The sequence below is a fragment of the Palaemon carinicauda genome, chromosome 15 (assembly GCF_036898095.1).
Source record: "Palaemon carinicauda isolate YSFRI2023 chromosome 15, ASM3689809v2, whole genome shotgun sequence".
NCBI lineage: Eukaryota > Metazoa > Arthropoda > Malacostraca > Decapoda > Palaemonidae > Palaemon > Palaemon carinicauda.
Genome location: NC_090739.1, coordinates 16,818,590 through 16,842,093, shown reverse-complemented (window position 1 = coordinate 16,842,093; position 23,504 = coordinate 16,818,590). Strand labels below are relative to the sequence as shown.

General features: G+C 36.4%; 2 protein-coding genes and 1 pseudogene across 2 annotated transcripts; 1 reads left to right on the top strand and 2 right to left on the bottom strand.

Annotated features, from left to right (window-relative positions):
- The window catches only part of LOC137654241 (uncharacterized), a 21,080-nt pseudogene extending 6,777 nt beyond the window's left edge, over positions 1-14,303 (top strand).
- Positions 14,304-15,771: 1,468 nt separating this feature from the next.
- LOC137653893 (uncharacterized protein MCAP_0864-like) lies at positions 15,772-16,272 on the bottom strand. The gene has a single exon (XM_068387521.1). The coding sequence runs from the start codon at positions 16,270-16,272 to the stop codon at positions 15,772-15,774; it is 501 nt and encodes a 166-aa protein (XP_068243622.1).
- Positions 16,273-16,333: 61 nt separating this feature from the next.
- LOC137653892 (uncharacterized protein MCAP_0864-like) lies at positions 16,334-17,017 on the bottom strand. The gene has a single exon (XM_068387519.1). It carries the CDS (start codon positions 17,015-17,017, stop codon positions 16,334-16,336), a length of 684 nt encoding a protein of 227 aa, XP_068243620.1.
- Positions 17,018-23,504: the final 6,487 nt, after the last annotated feature.

The window sequence follows — 23,504 nt, the reverse complement described above, 5'->3', positions numbered from 1 at the left end:
GAAAACTGAAAGGGAAAAAGTTTCGCTTTTAACTTATGTGCAGAGGACGTTCTTAGTTGATCGAGTCAGGTAAGATTGTCTTTCAGTTGATTGAGTCAGGTAAGATTGTCTTTCAGTTGATTGAGTCAGGTAAGACTGTCTTTCAGTTGATCGAGTCAGGTAAGATTATCTTTCAGTTGATCGATTCAGGTAAGACTGTCTTTCAGTTGATGGATTCAGGTAAGACTGTCTTTCAGTTGATCGATTCAGGTAAGACTCCTCCAGTCGATCGAGTCAGGTAAGACATTCTTTCAGTTGATCGAGTCAAGTAAGACAACCTTTCAGTTGACTGAGTCAGGTAAGACAGTCTTTTAATTGATAGAGTCAGTTAAGGTGGTCTTCTATTCCCATGCTAAATTAATTGAAGTTTAGCCTTATATTAACGAGCAAGATTTTCATACCCAATTTGTAGGAGATATAGGCGGAATTCTCTTCAGTGTTTGTGTAGGCAGATTGCTTTATTAGACCTGAAAGTATATCTCATTTCCGTCGTTCAATTAATTTTCTACATAAACAAAATTCGAAGAGAATTAAATAGGACACTCAACGAAATTACAGAAATGGTTGCAAAATTCGAAGAGAATTAAATAGGACACTCAACGAAATTACAGAAATGGTTGCAGACGTTATTTTCGGCTGTAATCATTAATTAAGAAATGAAGCATATTTTCTGTAGTCGATTACAGAATGAAAGAATCTAAGTCGCTTTTAATGAATTTATAAGGAAGAAAAAAAACTAAAGGCACAATGAAAGAAAATTAAGAAAATAAAAGTATAAAGAAAATTACGTAGAAGTAACGCATTCTCCCGCCGAGAGAGCGCCAGCGTGAAAGCATGATTGTAACTTCCTGCTTGTGCCTTTCATGAAGTCGAGATAAATGGGTTACGTAAGAATGAGCAAAAGCGTTTGGGTCAACAACTACATAAGGGCATGTCACGGGGTGAGCGAGCAGCGTCTTCCTCCTCACTTTCCATGCCCTGCATTCAGACAGGTACGCATAACGCATGCTACTTTTACTTTTTTTGCCCGGCACTTGTTCCAGACAGCGCCTAGGGTGTCTGGGAGAGTCATATTTACATAAATGAATAATAACTATTGGTAATTACATGACTACATTCCCTTCGGGATTCTTAAACGGTAAAGGAAAGGCAGCATTGCTTGGAAAATGTAGAAGGCAATAGGCCAGCCAAGAAAACATTCTATGCTGACCCTTTCACGAAGTGACTTGGTTATGAACTTTTATTGCAGGGAACGCATGCTTGCAATCACAGTCTACAAGCGTTTCTACGAAATAAATCAGCAGTCTTTAATCTAATAGAATGAGCCCTGCATTGCTACAAGACTGTTGGTGGACATATGGCTTTATAATTTTACGTCATTCAAAATCTAGTTTGTAAATCTGATCTCGCTCAAATTATCATTGCGTTTGACTTTATTTTGCAACATCTGACTAACTGAAAGAATGTCGTATTTACTATTTACAAGCGGATACATTCAACTTCTTGAAAAATGTGTTTACCGTTTCCAGTAATAAAAGTGGCACAAGTTTCAAACAAACATTAAAACCTATTCAAACACGTAACAAATATTGTCTTTTCCTTTTGAATTTCGGCAAATAAGAAAACTAAAGGATATGATTGTGGTACCCAGCATTAACCTTCCGGTCATGACCTCTGCCAAGAGGCATGGGAAGGAAAACCCATTGACACCAATATGGTCATTATACAATGAGAAAACGCTTAGAGAGAATAGCACAAGGCTCCAATCCAAACAAATACACACGCACAATAACAAAATAGGATTTCAAGATTTCGATTGCTTTATAATAAATACATACAGCGAGATTCAAAGGGAAGACTGTATTGTTTTCCAGCTCCCATTATCGATATTATCATCGTGAAATGTAATGATTAAAGTAAATAGCTAGTTTTTTAATCGAAAGGTGTTTTTATTCATATAAATACTACTTAAATAAAGGCTATGGTGCAACTTGTAAAGTGCCTGAGAAGAGTGCATGGGAAGAACTGCATTAGAAAATAAAGACTTTATTTTGAAAATGTTCTGAAAACTTCGAAAGATTACACTGGAGGTCACGAATGAGACGTCAAAGGTCAAGCTTTTCTTCGACACCTATAATACAAAAATGTAATTAGTGTGATCACTTCGGATAAAAAATGTGATTAGCGTAATAGCTTCGGATAAAAAATGTGATTAGCGTAATCACTTCGGATAAAAAATGTAATTGTACTCATCAAGAGGAAGAAACGAAAAACATGCACAACACTGAAGATTTTACGGTAATAAATGTTAATCGGAAAACATTCAATAGTCATACATTTATTTATTAAGCTACTAGTGTACGCGACCCGTCAAAATGACGGCTAAATATTTAGATAGATACACTCACACACAGATACGCAATCCCCTTTCACCAGGGTATGACTACTCCCTCTCCCCATAGCCGAGGGACGGGGAGAGCTGAGCATGACCGAAAAAAAATACACACACACGCATATATATATACATCCACACACACACACACACACATATATATATATATATATATACAGTATATATACACAGTATATATATATATATATATATATGTATATATATACAGTATATATATATATATATATATAAAATAAATATAGAGCCAAGCATTTGCTCTTTATTAAAAATGGGAGATGACAATAAGTTGAAAAAAATAGCAAGCATATATTTATCGTTCTTCGGCTTATCGAGTATAGTATTCCGAGTTGTTTAAAGGGATTTCCTTCCTGAGCCCACGGGTTCTTTTGATTCACTCTCGCTAACAATAGCCACCAAAAAAGCCGGTGAAAGTGATGGGAAGAGAAGAGTAGGGGCGCGGGAATGATCTGTCGTGATCTTCCCCCATACGCCTTAAGAGCGTATCGAAGAAAGCAAAAAAATAACAAACCGGTTCGTGAGTCATCTTCACACACTACTCACATTTGGTTTCATTTATGATTTTTACTTTAAAAGTACTATTCTACATTTTTTAACTTTTTACTATTCTCTATCTGGTGAGAGAGAGAGAGAGAGAGAGAGAGAGAGAGAGAGAGCGTTAACTCCTTTATTTTCTATCTTGAGAGAGAGAGAACGTTAACTCTTCTATTCTCTTGTTCGAGAGAGAGAGAGAGAGAGAGAGAGAGAGAGAGAGAGAGAGAACGTTGTTAACCCCTCTATTTTCTATCTTGAGAGAGAGAGAGAGGCCCATTGTCTCTTATCTTCACAGGTCGCCAGTAAACAAAACACAAAAAACAGTGAGCTTGGTCCGGAGGTTAAGCTGAAGGCAACTTCAAACAATGACTTTTACCAGCATTGTTCAGGCATTTTAGCCAACCCTCTTCAATACATTTCAGTCTCCTCTCTGGTTAAAAGGCTTTTCTTCTAAAGGCAATTATGACGCAGGGCTACTGAAATGGGCTTGTTAGGATCTCATTTGCTAAAAAGTAGGAGACCAAGTACGTTTCGTGGTGTCGATGACCGAAGACAATGCGAGGTCGAAGTTTACAGAGATATTTGGATGGTATGTTGCAGGCATATTATATGTCCATACACACACGCACACACTAATACATACATACATACACACACACACACATACATATATATATATATATATATATACGCATTATGGCTGCAAAAAGAAAACCTAAAGACTTGATTAGAGTTAGTGCATTAGTAATTTATTATTGACGTAAATACCATCTCCAACCAAGATTATTTATTTTCCTTTCATGGTTAAAATACATATCTTATGTTCCTTCCGTTTCAGGTTTCACGATTTGTACACACACACACACACACACATATATATATATATAATATATATAGTTTATACATATATACATACATACACACAGCATCTATATATATATATATATGTGTGTGCTGTGTGTGTGTGTGTGTAAGCTCTAGACTAAATCTACTCCTTTCACTCTGCTATCCATTTGGGAACCAAACATAATGAAGCAAACGATTTGTTAATATCTGAACTAATGTAATGTCAATAAATAAAATCTAGAACTAGATCGCATAATCTATAGAATTTTTTTTTTCTTTGTATGAAAAAAATCAAGACATATCTAAGGTGGCATACCAAAGCAGATTTCCCATTTAAAGGTCACTTCAAAAATTTATTTCCAGAGGTAATGTGTAGCACTGTGAATTAAATTGAATATAAAATTTAGGCCTTAAGCCAAGAGTTTCGGCATATAGGAAAACAAGATATACAATAAACATAATGCATTAGTAAAACCTAAAGCTCCATATTATTATGAGAATGGACACCCGACATTGGCTGTCTTTCCTTGTTCACTTTAAAGTTCAATTATTTTTCTTTCTATTTCATCTTCGTACTGAAAAAGTGTAACGTGTGCCTTGCAATAATATCGTACTTACAAAAGCAGTAAGTAAATAGAAAAGGTAAAAAGGAAATTAAGAAAAACTAAAAATCGTGACGGTATATATTTATACGACAACTGATGCTCGGATTAACATTCGGTCACAGAACGGAATAAAACACCTCTGGCATAACGATAAAGCGAATTAGTGTGTAACGAAATGGGAAATTTTAGGTTATTACTTAGGAGGGGAAGTCACGCTCCATTACTAAAACTACGCAGTACAGCTATAAAATATAAGTTGTCGACATCTATAGGATGCCTTTAATAGCATTTCCAATTTCCTTGCCTGTAAGATGCCAGCATTTCTCAACTGTCTCTTCACTAACATACTTTTAATTCTAAATTTTTACTAATCTTCTATAAAATACATATAATTCTAAACTTCCTCTTCTATAAAATACCTATAATTCTAGACTGCCCCTTCAGTAAGATACCTATAATTGTCGCACGAGGAGAAAGTAAAGATAAAAAAGGCTCCTTCATCTCCCGTCAATAAACGGCTCCTTTCCCGTATCAATGGGCAATAAATGAGAATGGCAATGGATGCTAAGGGTGAAATACCCATTGAGATAATAAGAGTTTTACGACCCAAATGAAACGATGTTGAAAGAGCTCATTGCGAAGTGATGCTCTAACGTACATCCATTTCTGGTGGCGACATTTTTAGTGATGTGGTATCGATGATTTCCAGACAAATATTAACACGGTTAATAGACGGATAATGCAACCACTTAGTGATACAAATATACCTTTGTCGATATTATATTGCTCAACTTCTCTCTCTCTCTCTCTCTCTCTCTCTCTCTCTCTCTCTCAGCTATTTTATAAAACAGACATACTGTACATACCTGTACATATAATGCAACCACTTGGTGATACACGTATATCTTTGTCAATATTTTATAGATTCATTTCTCTCTCTCTCTCTCTCTCTCTCTCTCTCTCTCTCTCTCTCAGATATTCTATTATACATACATACATGCATACAATGCAACCACTTAGTGATATATGTATACCTTTGTCGATATTCTATTGCTTAACCTCTCTCTCTCTCTCTCTCTCTCTCTCTCTCTCTCAGCTGTTTTACTAAACATATAGATAAATTTATAAATATATACATATATACTATATATATATATATATATATATCTCAGATATTCTATTATACATACATACATGCATACAATGCAACCACTTAGTGATACATGTATACCTTTGTCGATATTCTATTACTTAACTTCTCTCTCTCTCTCTCTCTCTCTCTCTCTCTCTCTCTCAGCTGTTTTACTAAACATACATAGATAAATACAGTATATAAATATATACATATATACTATGTATATATATATATATATATATATATATTTATATATATATATATGTTTGTGAGAGCTCGCACAAACATGGACTTACCCCACCCTATTATTCAGACTAACCTCGAATAGACTGATTGATTGATAAATCTAACGCTTGTCTGGCGTCATGAACTGCAAAAAAAGGCCACAGCACAAATACTAAAAACTATAAATCTACTGCTATAGCTTACCTCATTTTATCTGGCCCGACGTTGAGACCCTTAAGCCATCCACATGTTTTCTAGTAATAAGTATCAACCATCAAACGGAGGATGTTCAAAAAAAAAAAAAAAAAAAAAAAAAAAAAAATCCAAGTCTACAAAGTATTCTCATCACTTTTTTAATTCCATTATGTACATAACGAAAGTTATGTCAAGAACCTATGACATTTTCACAAAGCATAACAGCTGTGTAACTAATCCTACTTTCTAGAAAAAAAAGAAAAAAAAATATTGAAAATAACACACAAAAACTGTGCCCGGAACACCATTTATAACACTTGTTCCTAAAATACGGCATTCAACCCTAACGTAAAACAACAACAAATCAAAAACAAAACAACTCATCAAAAAATAGTAAGAAAGGTCACAGCTGTCATCGCCAAATGTCTACAAAACGAAGGCTTTGAAGTAATAAACAATGACTAATAACAAAGACTACTACTTGCCCGGGGAGAGGTTTGACATACCTCTTGGGAGTATTGCACGTCATTGCCATTCTTGAGGAGAAAACCTCTAATTGAGAATGAATGTGCTTGCGCGTGCAATCTGGCGTCGGATGACTGTTCTTTGTCACCCTTTTGTCATTCTTAGAGAAGATATATTAACATCTTCAGGGAAATGAAGTATAGAGCGAGAAAGTCTGTGTGACTTTCTGCATTTCGCCTGAGAGAGAGAGAGAGAGAGAGAGAGAGAGAGAGAGAGAGTCGTCTTTCTTATAAAGCGTATCAAATGAAATTAATATTTGAGAGAGAGAGAGAGAGAGAGAGAGAGAGAGATTCGTCTTTCTTATAAAGACGTTTTAAATGGAAGTAATATTTAAGAGAGAGAGAGAGAGAGAGAGAGAGAGAGAGAGGTTCGTCTAAAGACGTAGTAAATGAAAGTAATATTTGAGAGAGAGAGAGAGAGAGAGAGAGAGAGAGAGAGAGATATTCGTCAGTCTTATAAATGCGTACGCGTTAAATTAAAGCAATCTTTACTTTGTAGAATTTGGCCTATAAGGCACACAACTGGGGCCGGGGAGGCTATTGAGCTATTGAACACTGATGACGGATACACACGCATGAGATTAATCATCATCACTAAATGGATACAAATTACAATAAACTCAAGAGGTAAGTATCAACTTAAAAGAAAATACCAAGTTTTTCGATATCAGGACACAAGAAAACTGGACTGTTTGGAGTGACTTTGCCTCCGGCGTTGACGGAAAAAAAAAATACGGGAAATATTAGACAGCTTTCCCAGAACATGGCGTCCTCCTTTTTCCTTTACGAATCTAAATTCTTAGGACAGAATTTTGTATAGATCACTTGCATTTAGTGCCATCATAGATTTATAGTGGTAAGGAGAAAACTTGAATATGCTAGTGGTGGCAAAAATAATTTTTTTATCGTTTTATATTTGAATTATTATTATTATTATTATTACTAGTTAAGCTACAAACTAATTGGAAAAGCAAGGTGCTATAAGCCAAAGAGCTCCAACAGGGAAAAATACCCCACTGAGAAAAGGATATAAATAAACGATATAAGAATGCAATCTAGAAAAATTCTAATTACAAGCTATACATTATTCCAGTAACGAACACCACAAATTCTCTCTAAAAATATCTATGACAAAAATCCTAAATCTCCGGGGTTGGCTAATGGAAAAGTCGAAGACACGAAATCTGCCGTACTGAGTTCACGCTCGCTCAAGGCTTGATAGATTTCAAGGGTCATCGCCAGCCATTGCTTAGTTGCCCCTGGTCATACATGGGTGGAGATGTTTGCATACTGACCATAAGTGTATAACTGTTTGATTTCTAGGACTTTTCTCAAAGTCCAAAAACCTGTCTCTTGCTTCCGCCACTTATGAGCGACCTTCAGATCTTTAATAATCTAAGACTCTAGTCTTTTCATTTACAGAACTGTTAGTAGTGAAAGCCTCCACATAAAAATTAAAAAGGAATCTATAAGATAGACTTAAAAAACAACACACATCTATAGTAAATTAAGGAGTGACATCAAATTTACAATTCCCCAAAAAATGGACAATGAATGACCTTTGACACTTTCATATCATATATTGCCATTCAGTCCCAAAAATTGTAATCCTCTTGAATACACCAACTACTCAAAAATCTTTAAAAACTAAAACAAAATTCTCGAGAAATACCCGATTTCACTATTTTGTTTGCAAAATCTTTCACTTAAGCTAAATTCAGAAAGTGAAAAAAAAAATCCGCGTAAAAGAAAATAAAAATAAGTGAAGGGAAATATATTTTTACTTGTAATAAACAATTTCATCTACTAATCACTCTCCAATAATGATAAAACCAGTAAAAAAAAATATGCATCAAATTATTGAAGACATCACCTGGATTAGTGGGCATAATTGACTAACCTGTATACTATTATATATATATATATATATATATACAGTATATATATATATATATATATACAGTAAATATATATAAATAAATAATATATATATATATATATATATACTGTATATATATATATATATATAGTAGGCAACATAGTTCGAGAATGTATATGTGAATAAGCCAGTAATTCTTCGAGAGGTTCACACAAGCCATGACTACATATCTGTATACATCTAAGCATGCACAACGCGCGCGCGAATTTGTATTTCCGATCGTATGTCTGTTCCATTGGGTATTTTCCTTTTGATATCCTTTTCCAGGTGTTCATCCTAGTCTTAGAACCATCACTACGAATCTTTCTCTTTCTAACAGGATGCTGCACGCACTGAACATTTTACTGCTGGCGCAGGCGGTGATAATTCAGGCGATACCGCAATTTGGCCTTAGTCAGAGTTACGGCCCTCCCTCTCAGGCAAGTTCATTTTTCTGGTTTGTTTATAAACCTAACCTAACCTAACTCTTTTTCCTCTATTTCTATGACAATAGACTCTCTCTCTCTCTCTCTCTCTCTCTCTCTCTCTCTCTCTCTCTTGAACATACTTATACACATGTACAGTTGGTCACAGGAATTCCTGGTACACCTCGCTCTGAGGAAATGCACCATGTCACACCCTTTCTGCGAGTCGAGTAACCAAACAGCTTGTCCAATGAGATATGTCAGAGGTAGTTGGTGGGCTAAAGTTAACACAGGAACTCACTACGCTGTAAGGGCGTGACAGGGTACACTTCCTCTGAGCAAGGTATGCCAGGAATCCCTGTATTCAACTACATTTCTTATACATGTAATCTAACAGTTTGAGAACTTTCTTAGAAAGGCCCATTAATGAAACCAAGTAAATAAAATTAATCACTATATTTCGCCCAGTATACATTGGCCCTCATCTACTGGTGATACACCCAATGTGTATTATTTGAAACATAATGATTAATGTAATTCCCTATCTTTTGTTTATGGGCCTTTTGAAGACATATAAACACACAAACACACACACACACACACACACACATATATATATATATATATATATATGTGTGTGTGTGTGTGTGTGTGTATGTGTATGTGTATATATAATACATATATAAATATAAAATTTATATAGTGTGCGTATGTGATAAAACTTCTTTCATTTATACTTTTATTTATACCTTTTTTCTTTATTTAGGTAAGCCTTTATATTGAAATAAATGAGAGAGAAATAGTTACAGAACTAGTAAAAAATATTTAAAAAAGGCTTGATACTAATCAAATTTAAAGATTCGTCACGTTAATAAAACCATTAATAACTTTGGAATAACCAACTGAATATACTGACGTTCCATGATAACAATTTATATTACAGTATGTTTAACAATGTCTAACGCCAAATTACAGAATATTATCTTATTTCTTATCTACCAATCTGATTACAAAATACCTTTAAAATTCTCCCTGGAAAATATATTTAAAGATAAAACATTTATATAACAGGATATTTTAAATTTTTTCTTGCAGAATTTGCCCCCAGCACCCCCACCCGCCCCAACCCCCAACCTCCAGCTACAGCCCCCCATTAGTGCCAGGTCCAGCTCCCCTAACACCCCCCATCAACTTCCCCCAACCAAGCTTCCCCCCGCTTGGGCCTTCCGTGCCTTCCGTGCCCTCGAGTCTGTATGATCTGCCCATCGCAGGACCCAACGACGTCCCCAACCAAGGCTGCAATCCGCAGACCCAGTTCTCCGTGGTCACGACGACCCGATTCATCCCCACGACGATCATCCAGACGCGAACCCGGGCTCTACCGACGACCGTCTATTCCCAGATTACGCAGACGCAGTACTTCCCTTCCACAGTCGTCCAGCAACAGGTCGTTACGTCGGTGGCTCCTCCCATCATCCAAACTACAACTGCGGTAATGTTTTAAGGGCATGTGTAATGGTTATCATTGTGTGTTTGTTTACTAAATGAACATCTGTCTATGGGTTTAATCATTATTCAATTTTTACTTATTTTACTCTCAGCTTTTATACTCTTCAGGTTCTACAATACAATCAAGCTACTGCATCTGGTAAAGTTAGGATTCCAGTGAATGTAGGTTACTGCTCATTAGCAGCGGTACATATGAAACTCAATATTACACAGAAATAATCAATATATAATTTTTATAAGTTTTCCTTCTATCCTGCATCATCACAATTCCTAAGTTCTGATGATTTTCTCACCCTAAAAAATTAAAGGCTTATTTGTCATCAGTGGATTAGCATCTACTTATAATCTCTCCCACTCCCCACTTTCTCTCTCTATCTAATTGAACTAGTGAGAAACGCATAGCCATTAATTCTCGGCGTCAGCAAGTCTTAACATAAAAGAAAAGAAATCCACGGAGAGATCGATCACATGTGCCAAAATCATTCGACTATAAAATATACTTTCCACTACGTCTACGTACTATTAAGTGGAAAGATTTCTTCTTATCAATGAATGATTAAACCAACCATAACATTCACCTCTGGACGTGTAAAGTATTTCAATGTCTTTGGTTTCAATGAATTATTTAAATTATTTAAACATTCATAACATTTACCTCTGGGGGCGTAAAATATTAAAGGCTTTAGTTTACAGTCTTATATTTTGTATCTAAAGAGATGCTTGTGTAATTAGGACAAATTTGATTGATTCAAAAGATGCATGATATAATCTAAGCCTTCCTTTCTTTCCTCCAGATCGTAAGCAACGTCCAGTACGTGACGAGAGCTCAATACTTCACAGAGACAGCTTACATCACCGATACCCAGTTGCAGTACATCACTCAAACGCAAACCCAGTTTCAAACTCAGTTTGTGACTCAAACACAGACTCAGTTCCAGACTCAAACACAGTTCCAGACGCAAGTAAGTTTAGTCTAATGATGAATGTAAAGATATAAAAACATACTATATAATTTATTTTCAAGTCATTGCTACTATTGAGCTGGTCTATGCCGGATTACTTGGGGGACTTCATAAAAAGTGACAAGAAAACGTACATTGTTTTGAAGTTATTCCCTCTGCAAATACTATGAATTAATATCCTCTACAGGCGCATTCCTAAAATCTGGTGAAACAGGCATCATCCAAAACATATCAAACCAAAGAGGCACTAAGTAGAGAGCAAGCCTTCGCCAAGCCAAGCGGTTTCATTTTGCTCTTAACTCAACTGCAAATTTGTTTTTTCTTCTAAATCCAATGGATTTGTCCTTGAGTCATATTCAACTTGTCCACTAAGTATCGTTGAAATTGGTTTATTAGTTTTAGCGTAATGTTGTTCATAAAAAAAAAAAACCTAGCAAAATATTTGCCATTACTTAACATTGCGATTATTTTCAAAATACTGCTGCGTACTTGTACTTCGCTGTACTTTACCCAAAATGTTACAGATTCATCCTTGGGTCATACCCAACATGACTACCAAGTCTGGTTAAAATCGGTACAGTAGTTTATGTGTAAAGTTGCTCTCAAACAAATAAATCAACGACAGGGGTGAATACATACCCTTCGCAAAATCTTTAATTTTGACGAAGCAATATACATAAATACAGAAAAAAACTATTATTTAAGCTATTTTGTCTTCATTCTTTTCTTTCTGTAGTTCCAGACGGTGTTCCAGACTTCGACGCAGTTCCAAGTCAGCACACAGACTCAGTTCTCCACGAACTTCATCACCCAAACGGTCACCTCCACGCAATTCCAGAACCAGATCATCACTCAGACCGTCACGCAGACCCAGAACCAAGTCATCACACAAACCGTCACCAGCTTCCAAGTCCAAAACAACCCCGTGACGCAGACGCAGACAGTGCCGCAGTATATAACGCAGACGGTGACGCAGACGCAAGCTCAGCAGGTGCCGCAGTTCTCCTACATCACACAGACGATAACGTCCTTCCAAGTGAGCCAGCAAATCGTGACTTCGACGCAGAGGGTGCCACAATTGATCACTCAGACGGTCACCAGCACGGCAGTGAGGACAGTTCAGGCTCCCTGCGGAGGAGGCGGCGGCGGTGGAGGATACCAGCAGCCAACCGTTGCCGCTCCGGCGCCTGCCCCAATGATGGCTGGTTATTATTAACACCCTGGTGATAGCTTTAAGAAACGATGGCTGGTAACAAGCTTTGTGCATTCACTGTCCCCTTATCTGGAGAGAAACTTTGGTTGCAATCTGTTTGACCCCTCTACCAAGGCTGGATATGAATTGTCTGATACCTCTACGATGATTGGTAAATGAGTTGTTTGACACCTCTATGATGGCGGCTGAAAATTGATTGTTTGACACCTCAGTGATGGCTTGATATTAGATGCTTAACACCATTCTTATGACTGGAGATAACTACACGACATGTCTATAATGATTGGTAAAAGAATTACCTGACACCTTTGAGATGGCTGGAAATGAGTTGTGTGACACCTCTATGATAGCTAGAAATAGTTCAGACAGCTCTACGTTGATTTCATGATAACGGAGTTCGGATATGAAACGACAGATGCTGATACAATCAGCACATCTGCATCAAATGGTTACTGACACTGAAGTGCATAATAATGCTTAGTAGTAAATTTAAATTAGGTGAGAAAGGTGGTTCGTAATACTTCTTAAAGATTTAACAATGTCTGGCTATAATTTAGGTTAAGTGGTACCGACACATGGAAAAATAAACTATATAAGGATTCTGGAAGCTAAATGAATGGGTAGAGCTCGAAATACCAAATGGATAGATACAATAGAAGCTACTATATAAAGCGAGGCGCGTGTTTGAAAATTCCATCCAAAGCAAATCATGATCATCTGTATGAATCTCCCATCACAACTATACTAACAAGCGAGGATTATACTGCCAGGTTACATAATGAATCATGATCTGCAGGGGAGAGGGCGTTGATACCAGATTGGTTAAAAATGACATTAAAAGGTTTGTTAATCACAAAGCAATTTCCTGATTGTGACACAGTGAGAATCAGTCATCGTCGAATTAGTTTAGAGTCTTTCGAAGAGGGAATTTTCCTTTTACCGGATCAAAGTTGAATTACGCTTTCTCAGTTATTTTAGTTCTTAAGGTTTTTTAAACGAACGTTATCTCAAAACTAGATGGAAGATAAATGTGATAATGTAAATAGCCAATAATCTTGACGAAGTTTCCTCACCTTTGCTTGTGGATTTTCAAGGAGACATAATTCTTACTCTCCACTGATGTTAAAATCAGATGTTGAAAAAAAGTTTCTATAGCCCAATGCAATAAAGATTTTTATTTCATTAGCTGCTAAACATCATCAATACGTCATTAAGCAAATAATAATTTTGAAAAATAAGCGATAGAAAATTATTAAGCTGTATTAACAAAATATTACAGAATCAGAAGAAAGAAAATGCTGAAGGAAATCTTAAGTTTACTTATTTAAAAAAAACACACTTTTCTAATCAAATTGAATTAAATCCTAATGAATAGTGCGATACTAAATAATATGAAAGGTCTAGAACCTTGTGCCATAAGTATTTGGAAAATTAATTGCTGAAAATGAGAGAGGCTTCTAGAATATTAACAAAGGAAAAAATCATAAGAATAAATATGTAGTGAAGGTACAGAAATCTAACATCATTCTAGGAATTTGTTCAGATGTAGATTACCATATTAATACCCATTAAAATATGTATGTGTATATAGAAGTCTCCCATATAACACTGCAAAATTCTTAACATTATTTTCTAGGTTTGTTAACAAGGCAGTTCACCTCCTATTTGTATACAAGCAAATACCCCAATTACGTACACCTTAATGACTAACCAAAATATCTATGCATATCTTTAAATGAAGTTATGTTTGGAAACTTATATAAGAATTTTAAAGTTTTATATTAATATATAAAAATGTATCTTTATTTTGCTATAAATATATAAATATAAAATATTCACAGTTGTCTTTCTTGTATCCCAGAGAGAGAGAGAGAGAGAGAGAGAGAGAGAGAGAGAGAGAGAGAGAGAGAGTAACCTTTGGAATATCTTTTAAAATTGTTTTACCTCCATAAGGATTACCTCGACAAGGCCCTCAAGTTTTAATGGTATATGATGCTGGCTTACCCAGGCACTCGAATCTGTTTTTCTTCTCTTTTTCTTTCTCAACCCTACTGTCGTTTTTATTTTCTCCAAAGCTGCTGCTGCTCAGTTTCCTCCTCCTGCTTCTCCTTCTGATGCTGCTGCTCTTTCTTTCTTTCTTTCTTTCTTTTTTTTTAAGCTGTTGCTGATTTTCCTCCTCCTGCTTCTCCTCCTTCTGATGCTCCTTTTTTTTAAGCTGCTCCTGCTGCTCATCTTCCTCTTCCTGCTACTCCTGATGCTGCTGCTGTTTTGTTTTTTTTTTAACTTTTGCGCCGGTCTTTATTTTCCTCTTGCTTCTCCTCCTTCCCTTGATGCTGCTGCTCTCTCTCTCTCTCTCTCTCTCTCTCTCTCTCTCTCTCTCTCTCTCTCTCTCTCTCTCTCTCTCTCTCTAAGGTGCTGCTGCTTTCTTTCCCCCTCCCTCCTTCATTTGATGCTGCTGCTGCTTTTTTTTTAATATAGCTTTTACATCTTTTTTAATTTTATAGTTTTTATATTTTTTTGGATTTTATAGTTTTTATATTTTTTTCTGCTTTTGCTCCTCCTCCTCGCCTTATTTCCGCCTTAAGGACGTGACTGCATACTAGAAGAACCTTATCTCCTCCCCTCTGCATAGCCAGTCTTCTAGATTATTCCAACAGAACCACCCGAAGGTTAGTATCCGAAAGAATAGATCCAGATATCTAACCGTTTGTTCACCTGACGAAGCCCTTGTACGACCCCACCAGGGAACATAGCATACTAGAAAAAGACGAGGTTTTTCCCTCTGCAGAGTAAGTCCTTTAGGGTATTCCACGTCCTTCGAGCCGGGTAGTTGAGCCAAGCATCCCTTAAACACTTCTTGGATAATTCCTCCTGTTTCTCGGCCTTCAATTTACTTAGTTTCTCAATTGTTCATTTTCAACTTTAAGAATCTCCAGTAACCTTTCTTGTCTCTTCATCTCACCATCTTTCATGGCGCATTCCCTTAACAGATTTTGGTAATCCGAAACCATCTTAGCTTTCTGCTTTTCTTGCTCCTCTTTCTCTGCATTCAGTTCATCTACTTTCTTTTTCCATACATTTACTTGATCCCTTTGTAATTTCTTCGGTCCCTTATTCCCAGTTTTAAGATTTTCCAGTAACCTTTCCTGTCGTTTTAACTGATCATCTTTTTGGGCGCAATCGTTCATCAGATTTTCTATCCGACGCCATCTAAGCTCGCAGCTTTACCAGTTCCTCTTTCTCTGCCTTTAATTCTTCTACTTCATTTATTAATTCATTTACTGGATACTTTTGCAGTTCCTCCTGTTCATTATTTTCAGTTTTAAAATCTTCCAATAATTTTTCCTGTTCTTCCATCTGAAGATCTTTTTCATTGTAGGCCTTTTCGAGATTTTGATAATCCGCCGCCATCTTAGCTCGCAGGTTTTCTTGTTCTTCTTTCTCTCTCTTCAATTCATCTATTTCATTTCTCAGTTGATCTAGTTCTGTCTGCTGATTTTGCATTTTCTTCGTTTCTCCCTTTTCCTTTTTCAGTTTTTCCAATAATGTTTTCTGTTTTTTCAACTGAACATCTTTTCTGCTGTAGACCTTTTCGAGAAATTGATAATACATCGCAATTTTACCTCGCAGGTTTTCTTGTTCCTCTTTCTCTCTTTTCAATTCATTTATTTCATTTCTCATTTGATTTAGTTCAGTCTTCTTATTTTGCATTTTTTTCATTTTTTCATTTTCAGTTTTTAGATTTTCCATTAATTTTGTTTGTTCTTTCATCTCAAGATCTTTTCTTTTGTACACCTTTTTCGAGATTTTGATAATACAACGCAATGTTACGTCGCGGCTTTTCTTGTTCTTCTTTTTCTGCCTTCAATTCCTTGATTTTATTCCTCAATTGATTTAGTTCAGTTTTCTGATTTTGCATTTTTTTCAGTTCTCCATTTTCAGTTTTTAGATTTTCCAATATTTCTTCCTGTTCCTTCATCTGAAAGTCTTTTTTGATGCACTCATTTTGCAGTTCAGTTTTCTCATTTTTCACTTTCTTATTTTTGTCATTTTCAGTTTTTAGAACATCCAGTAATTTTTCTTGTTCCTTCATCTGGAGGTCTTTTTGGACGCAGTCATTTTGCAGTTGTTCTATTTTCTCCTTATAGATTTTCTTCATTTCTTCCATTTCCGTGTTAAGAATTTCACGTTTCTTCTCCTGGTTCTTCATCTGAAGGTCTTTTTTGGCGCAGTCAATTTCCAGCTTTTGATTCTCTGTCTCTTTCTGAGCTTTCAGTTTTTCTTGCGTCTCTTTCTCTGTCTTCATTTCGTCTACTACTCTTCTCAATTCTTTTAGTTGTCCTTGTAACTTGCTGTTTTCCTCCTCAAGATTTTCCACCAGAGTCGTTCGATCCAGACAATCAGTTTTGAGATCCTCTTCGTCCAATTCTGGAACGTCTTCGCCTTCTTTAGCCATCTATCTCATAGCAACCATAATTCCACCGAATATGGCTCCGGCAGCAGCCAAACCGATGTAAAATGTCATGTTACCGTGAGAAAGGATTTCCTCTCTTCTTACAATGTCGAATTCGGGGAGAAGTTTGCCAACGAACCAATTTGATTTCAACTGGTTGTTGAATCTCAAAGCTTCTGCCTCCATTTGCCGCAATCCAAGTTCACATCCCTGTAGTTCCTCACGGGCTTTCCAAAAGCCCCCAATCCAAGGACAGCGCTGCAGCCATCCACCGAGGAATCCATCCTGAGAGGCGACTGCACGACAGTCTCCAAAACGCGGCGTCTCTGGGAGAAGCCACGAAGACCATTTGAAGACCTCGGACTCCTGGAGTGTTCGCAGCTGTCCTTGAAGATTTAACGTCATATCCTCGCATGCAGCATTCCCTTCTTTGATAACCGAAGCTGCATTTTGAGGCCAGTTGTATTTTCCTCTAACAAATTCTCCAATCATATTCACCCACACACCAAATGCTTGATTGAATATAGCCATAATCATACATACCTATACTGACGTTCGTATCAGCATTGGTTTGAAAAAATCGAAGGCGAATCTTCAAAGAATTCTGAAGACTTTTCAGTTCCACTGGAGCTATTTTTGGAGTCATCGGCTTCAACAGTAGATTTCCAGGAGGAAAAAATGCCCCGGAGATCTGTTGTTGGAGTTGATGACTCAAATATTAGATATATATATATATATATATATATATATATATATATATATACACACACAGTATGTATATGTATATATATATGTGTATACATATATATATATATATTATATATATATATATATATATATATATATATATATATATATAGCCACGAATGGAAACATTAACACTTTTGATGTATTAGTGGCATTAGTGCACATACACAAATATATATGTATAAAATATATGCATACAAACACACACACCTCTATATATATTATATATATATATATATATATATATATATATATATATATATATATATATTAATATATACAGTATATATATATATATATATATATATATATATATATATATATATATATATATATATATATATATATATAATGTGTGTTAAGGATTTGTTAATGACCAATATTATGTGTTTAAGGACATACGTACATACTGTACATACATACGTAATGCAAGAGTAAATTTTTTTCCCCTTCTAGAATTGTAGTTTAATATAAGATTCTGCGTTGGCTTATGATAATGATAGTTAAGTCAGTAGTAGGTTGGCCAAGGCCCCAACCACCCGTTGAGATACTACCGCTAGAGAGTTTTTGGGTCCTTTGACTGGCCAAACAGTACTACATTGAATTCTTCTCTCTGGTTACGGCTTATTTTCCCTTTGTCTACACATACACCAAATAGTCTGGCCTATTCCCATACACCTGACAACATATTAAACACAATGAATTACTTACTTAACTAATCAGTAGTATCTTTGGCACGTTGTATTGCCAAGTCTGTGGAGACAAAGGCAATAGGAAAAAAAAAGAGTTCGTTCAAAATAGCATCCTATTGTTACGAAATGAAGGGATTAAGATTTTTTTTATATATTCATCAAAGGGCCTCGGTTAGATTTCGCCAGTTGTCTCTACCTTGAGCTTTTAATTCAATACTTCTCCATTCATCACCTCCTACTTCGCGATTCATCGTCCTCAGCCATGTAGGTCTGGGTCTTCCAACTCTTCTAGAGGTTAACTACTGCACTGTAACTGTTCAGTGGCTACTTTCCTTTTGGGAAGGGTAGAAGAGACTGTAACAATGGCAAGCATCTCTTATAGGAGAAACACTCCAAAATCAAACCAGTGTTCTCTAGTCTTGGGTAGTGCCATAACCTCTGTACCATGGTCTTAGGGTAGAGTTCCCGTACACTCTGGCTGACTATTCTATCTTATTTTTCTTTCTCTTGTTTAAAGTTTTGATAGGTTATACATGAAAAATTTATTTTAATATTATTGTTTTTCATTACTTATCTACTATCGTTTCCAGAGGCCGTGTAATAAGTGTTTTTTTTTTTAAATAACTCCTACAAATAACAGATGGATTTCCATGATATCAAAGCAGGGAGCGCTTCATACAATGGCCTAATTTTGGGAAATACTGTGCATTGCCAATTACGTTTCATTAACTTTTTTACTTAAGAAAATAAGGCTAAAGCCAGTCTTGGCCACCCACACATTCGCAATAGTGATGACGTCCCTCCGTGACGTTGTTATAACGTTTCTTCCCCTGTACCTCCCATCCCCCGAATTGTTAAACGCCTGTTTAACTCCATAGATAATTGTCATATGACCTACCCCAAGCAATACGAAATTCTTTGTCAGTAAAAGTTCTGCATACTTGGTAATGTGATTCGTGACTTTAGACTTTACCTAAACACAAGACCAACGTTCTATATCTAACCCACTCACTTACATTGAAGATCAAGAATGAGACTTATGACAGGAGACAAAAGAAGCCATGCTAACCCTACACTTCGCACTTCAAGCGAGTGTTGGTAAAGCAATAGAAATATAGTTTTCTTTAGGTTAAGCTGTAGGACTCATTCTTCCATACAACACAGGTTACTCGATACATCAATTGCCAGGAAGAAAATGACAGAGAGCATTGTTTGATATAATTTATCATATCAATTTCACCAGAGAGAGTAGCTTGAATTCCTTAGAAGTTAGACTTCTAAAAGATGTTTCATATAAGGGCATTGACATCGACCATTTGATAAATTTTGAAATCATATATATATATATATATATATATATATATATATATATATATATATATATATATATATATGTGTGTGTGTGTGTGTGTGTGTTCATACATACATAAGATTTATTATATTTCAACCTATAGTTTTATATATTTATTTACGTTATAAGTACCAGTACCTATTTTTGTTACTTAAAAGGTATGTGACGAATATCATTGCGACTTTATCACTGGAATTTACCAGACTTCAATTAATGAACCAATCAACCTTACTTTGAGAAATCCATTGACATTGTCTACATGCCAAGCTGATATACTCGTATCAAACTATTCATTAGCTTTGCTTTTCCAAAATAATGTTATCACCAATTGCTGGAAACCATAGATTTATGAGGGATGAAAAAAAAAAAAAAAACAAGAAATGGACACATACATTTTACTCATCATCACTCTCAAGGAAAAAAAAAATTATCTCTTTCTACTAATGTTTTTATTTTACTTTTTTATTCTATTTTATTTTTTAGTCGCAAATCTAAAATTTGTAGGAGTCCGAGTAGAATATCTCTCAGTGCGATTCCACACCCCGGTTTTAAACCTCTTCTATTATGTTTGATAATTTGTGTTAACCATCTAATTATTATCTACCACCATAAAACATTTTATTGCTCTTCCGGCTCATTTTACATGTGCAGTACACAGTCTTCCCTAACAGGGATTTACTCGGTAGCCTAATAACAATGGGAATGAAGAAAAGAAGGCAAGAAGGAAGGGGGGGGGGGAAGTTCAAGGATAGCCATAGGTGTAAATACCGAAGGAGGGTTGGGGGACCCTCTGCGTCACAGTTACGTGATTAAGTAACACTTCTTCGAAACGCTCTGAAGGAAGGGAAGAAGTTCCTCTTTTTTCTAAGAGTAAACGGGTTAATTAAGCACATCTGTCAATTCATTGTACCACCAAAGATTAGGCCAATGTTTGAAACTTTCATTGCTGTAGTTTCATGGAAATTCATAAGCCGGTTTGTTAGATATTTGGGAAAAACACTATTACACGGCCTCTGGAAACGATAGTAGATGCAAATAAGAACAGCTGGTCATAAGAGTCCTTAGCACACCTCGCTACAAAGTGTATCGTCTTATACCATTACTTCGGGGCGAGTATCCAAACAGATAGTGTGAGGACAAATGGCCAGGCCTAAACACAGGAACTCGCCACGCAGAAAGGGTGTAGTCCAGGAGCCAAGGGGTGTTTGCATCCATTTTATGTCCACAAAATTACCCACCTGATTTTGATAGTGGACCACCTTGCACACATTTTTAGCGAGGGTGTTTGTTCTGAAACCCGGCAGTAATGGAGATATTCACTAGTTTGTTAGAAATGCTCTGATGCAAAATCGCTCCAAAAGTTAGGGGTACGGGAAATTAAAATTAACACAACATTGCACACGATTAACCTATGGTTTTGTGTTGGTGCTTAAATTGAAGCTAGTTTAGTTAACTACAACATGAAAACAAGTTCAAGGTCATCAGATGAAAGTCAAGGTCACCAGAGGTCAAAGTGTGACGTAATTTTACTTATGCTTGAAATTAAGACTTTCTTTCATTTGAAGGCCAACAAAAAAACTCATGATGATATAACTGTTTATTTGAATGCACATCTGAATACCATACAATATTAGGTAATTTTAGAAAAAGAATTGAAGTCTCTAACACAAATAGTAGTCCTTTGAGGTTGAGTTGAAAATAGCGAAAATTGGCAAAATTTCTCAATTGCATCCCTTACCCACCTGGTTTTGATAGTGGACCTCATTGGACACAATTTTAGTTGGGGTGTTTGTTCTGAAACCCGGTAGTAATGGAGATATTTACTAGTTTGTTAGAATTTGATTACTTTAATTTTGTAACAATTTGTAATTTTAATATTTAATTTATCAAAAAAGCATTTCTAGCAAAAATATCTTAGCTAGTATCGTTGAATTATAATACCAAGGCAAAAAAGTAAACCATACACTTTTCCTATATGTGACCGATTAAGGGTTAATGCTCTTTTTTTTCTTTTCAGGACTGACGAGTACATAGGGACATCATCAAGTATGGCGGATATCCCAAGAAAACGGAGACGGACAGCTTCACCGATACCTAGCCAATCCACTGATCCTGAGAGGTGCATCATATGCCAAAGAGATGAACCCAACCTTAATACATCAGGGACAGAGAATGGCAGATTAGCAGTAATCCAAGCTGCTGGCATTAGAGGGGACTGTGTGTTAGAGAGACTGAATCATGTTGATCAGGCGAAGTTTGTCTACCATGTTAATAATGATTGCTACAAACGGTACACACACAAAAGGAATCTTGAGAGATTGCAGCTGGCAGCAACATCTGACGCAGGTGCACAGCAGAGTACCTCATCTGGTGGTCAGATGAGGAGACGTTCCTCAACTGCAGCACGGGATCCAGCATCACGTGCAGAAAATGTAGACATCTTCTCCAAGCCGTGCTTCATATGTGGCCATGTAAAACACAACAATGTATACAAGAAGTGGCGAATCTCGGAGGAAGGCCGTGCAAAGTCCTTCCTGAGAGCTGCACTGTCTCTTCAGGATGAAGTATACACGCGAACCAGTGACTTGCATGATGCAGATGCTGTGTTTGGGGCAGATTTGTACTGTCACAATGACTGCATCCGCAAATATATCTTGAAAGGAGAAAGGCAGTCCTCCAAGTCTGCGTTGCCGTCCATTGGTCAAAAGAAGCTGGATATATTTGCAGATGTAATGAAGAACATTGAACCAGGTTTGAACTCTGGGAGGTGCTACAACTTGTCATATGTATCTGATAGTTGCAATAAAGTGGTACAGAGTGGTGATCAAGATGTCACTGCCTTCAGAAACAGGGATGTGAAACTGTATTTGCTAAATATGTGTGGTAATGATGTGTCATTCTTCACCCCTCAAAGTGCAAAGGCCCCTACAATCTTCTTCAAGAATAGTGCTGTAGATAGTATGCCACAACACTGATAGGGAAATGACTTCAGATATACTAAAACAGTGTGGTTTATTGTTAAGGAATTGTTTCTTGAAAGAGGACTTTGAGCTCAATGACAAATTTTGTGACGCCAATGAACTTGAGAAAGCGTACAGAGACACAGCAATTCCAGATGAAGTTGCCGAAGTGTTCTCAACACTGTTTGACTTTGATGTGAAGTGCAATTACAATGACCCTGACAACTCACAGCATAAAATCCTGGATGACTGTGACATTTCTGATGGAAAAATGAGAAAAATACTCTCTGTTTATCAGGTCATGTTTTACATAGTGAACAATGGTAGAAAGCGCACTCCTCTGCACATGCTGAACTCAGAAGCAATATACAATGCTTGCAGGTCAAAAACTCTCATCTCAAGTTTCAATCAGTTTGGACTTGCAACCAGTTATGATGAGGTTCTTCGCTATCATTGTGATATGGCTTCATATATCACTAAATCAAATCGGGGTCAGGTCCCTCTTCCCAGTCAGTTTGATCGAAGTAGATTTACTATTGGCGCATTTGACAACTTTGATCATGAGGAAAACACTTTGTCTGGAATTGGTGGAAGTCATGACATTGTGTCTATCCTAATGCAGGACAAACCAGCTGGTACATTAGGGAATAATAAACCAAATATGTCCCAAACTCAGGTAACACACAGAGAAAGACAATTCAAACAGGAACTAAGTTGTCAGGTTTTGAGAAACTACATAA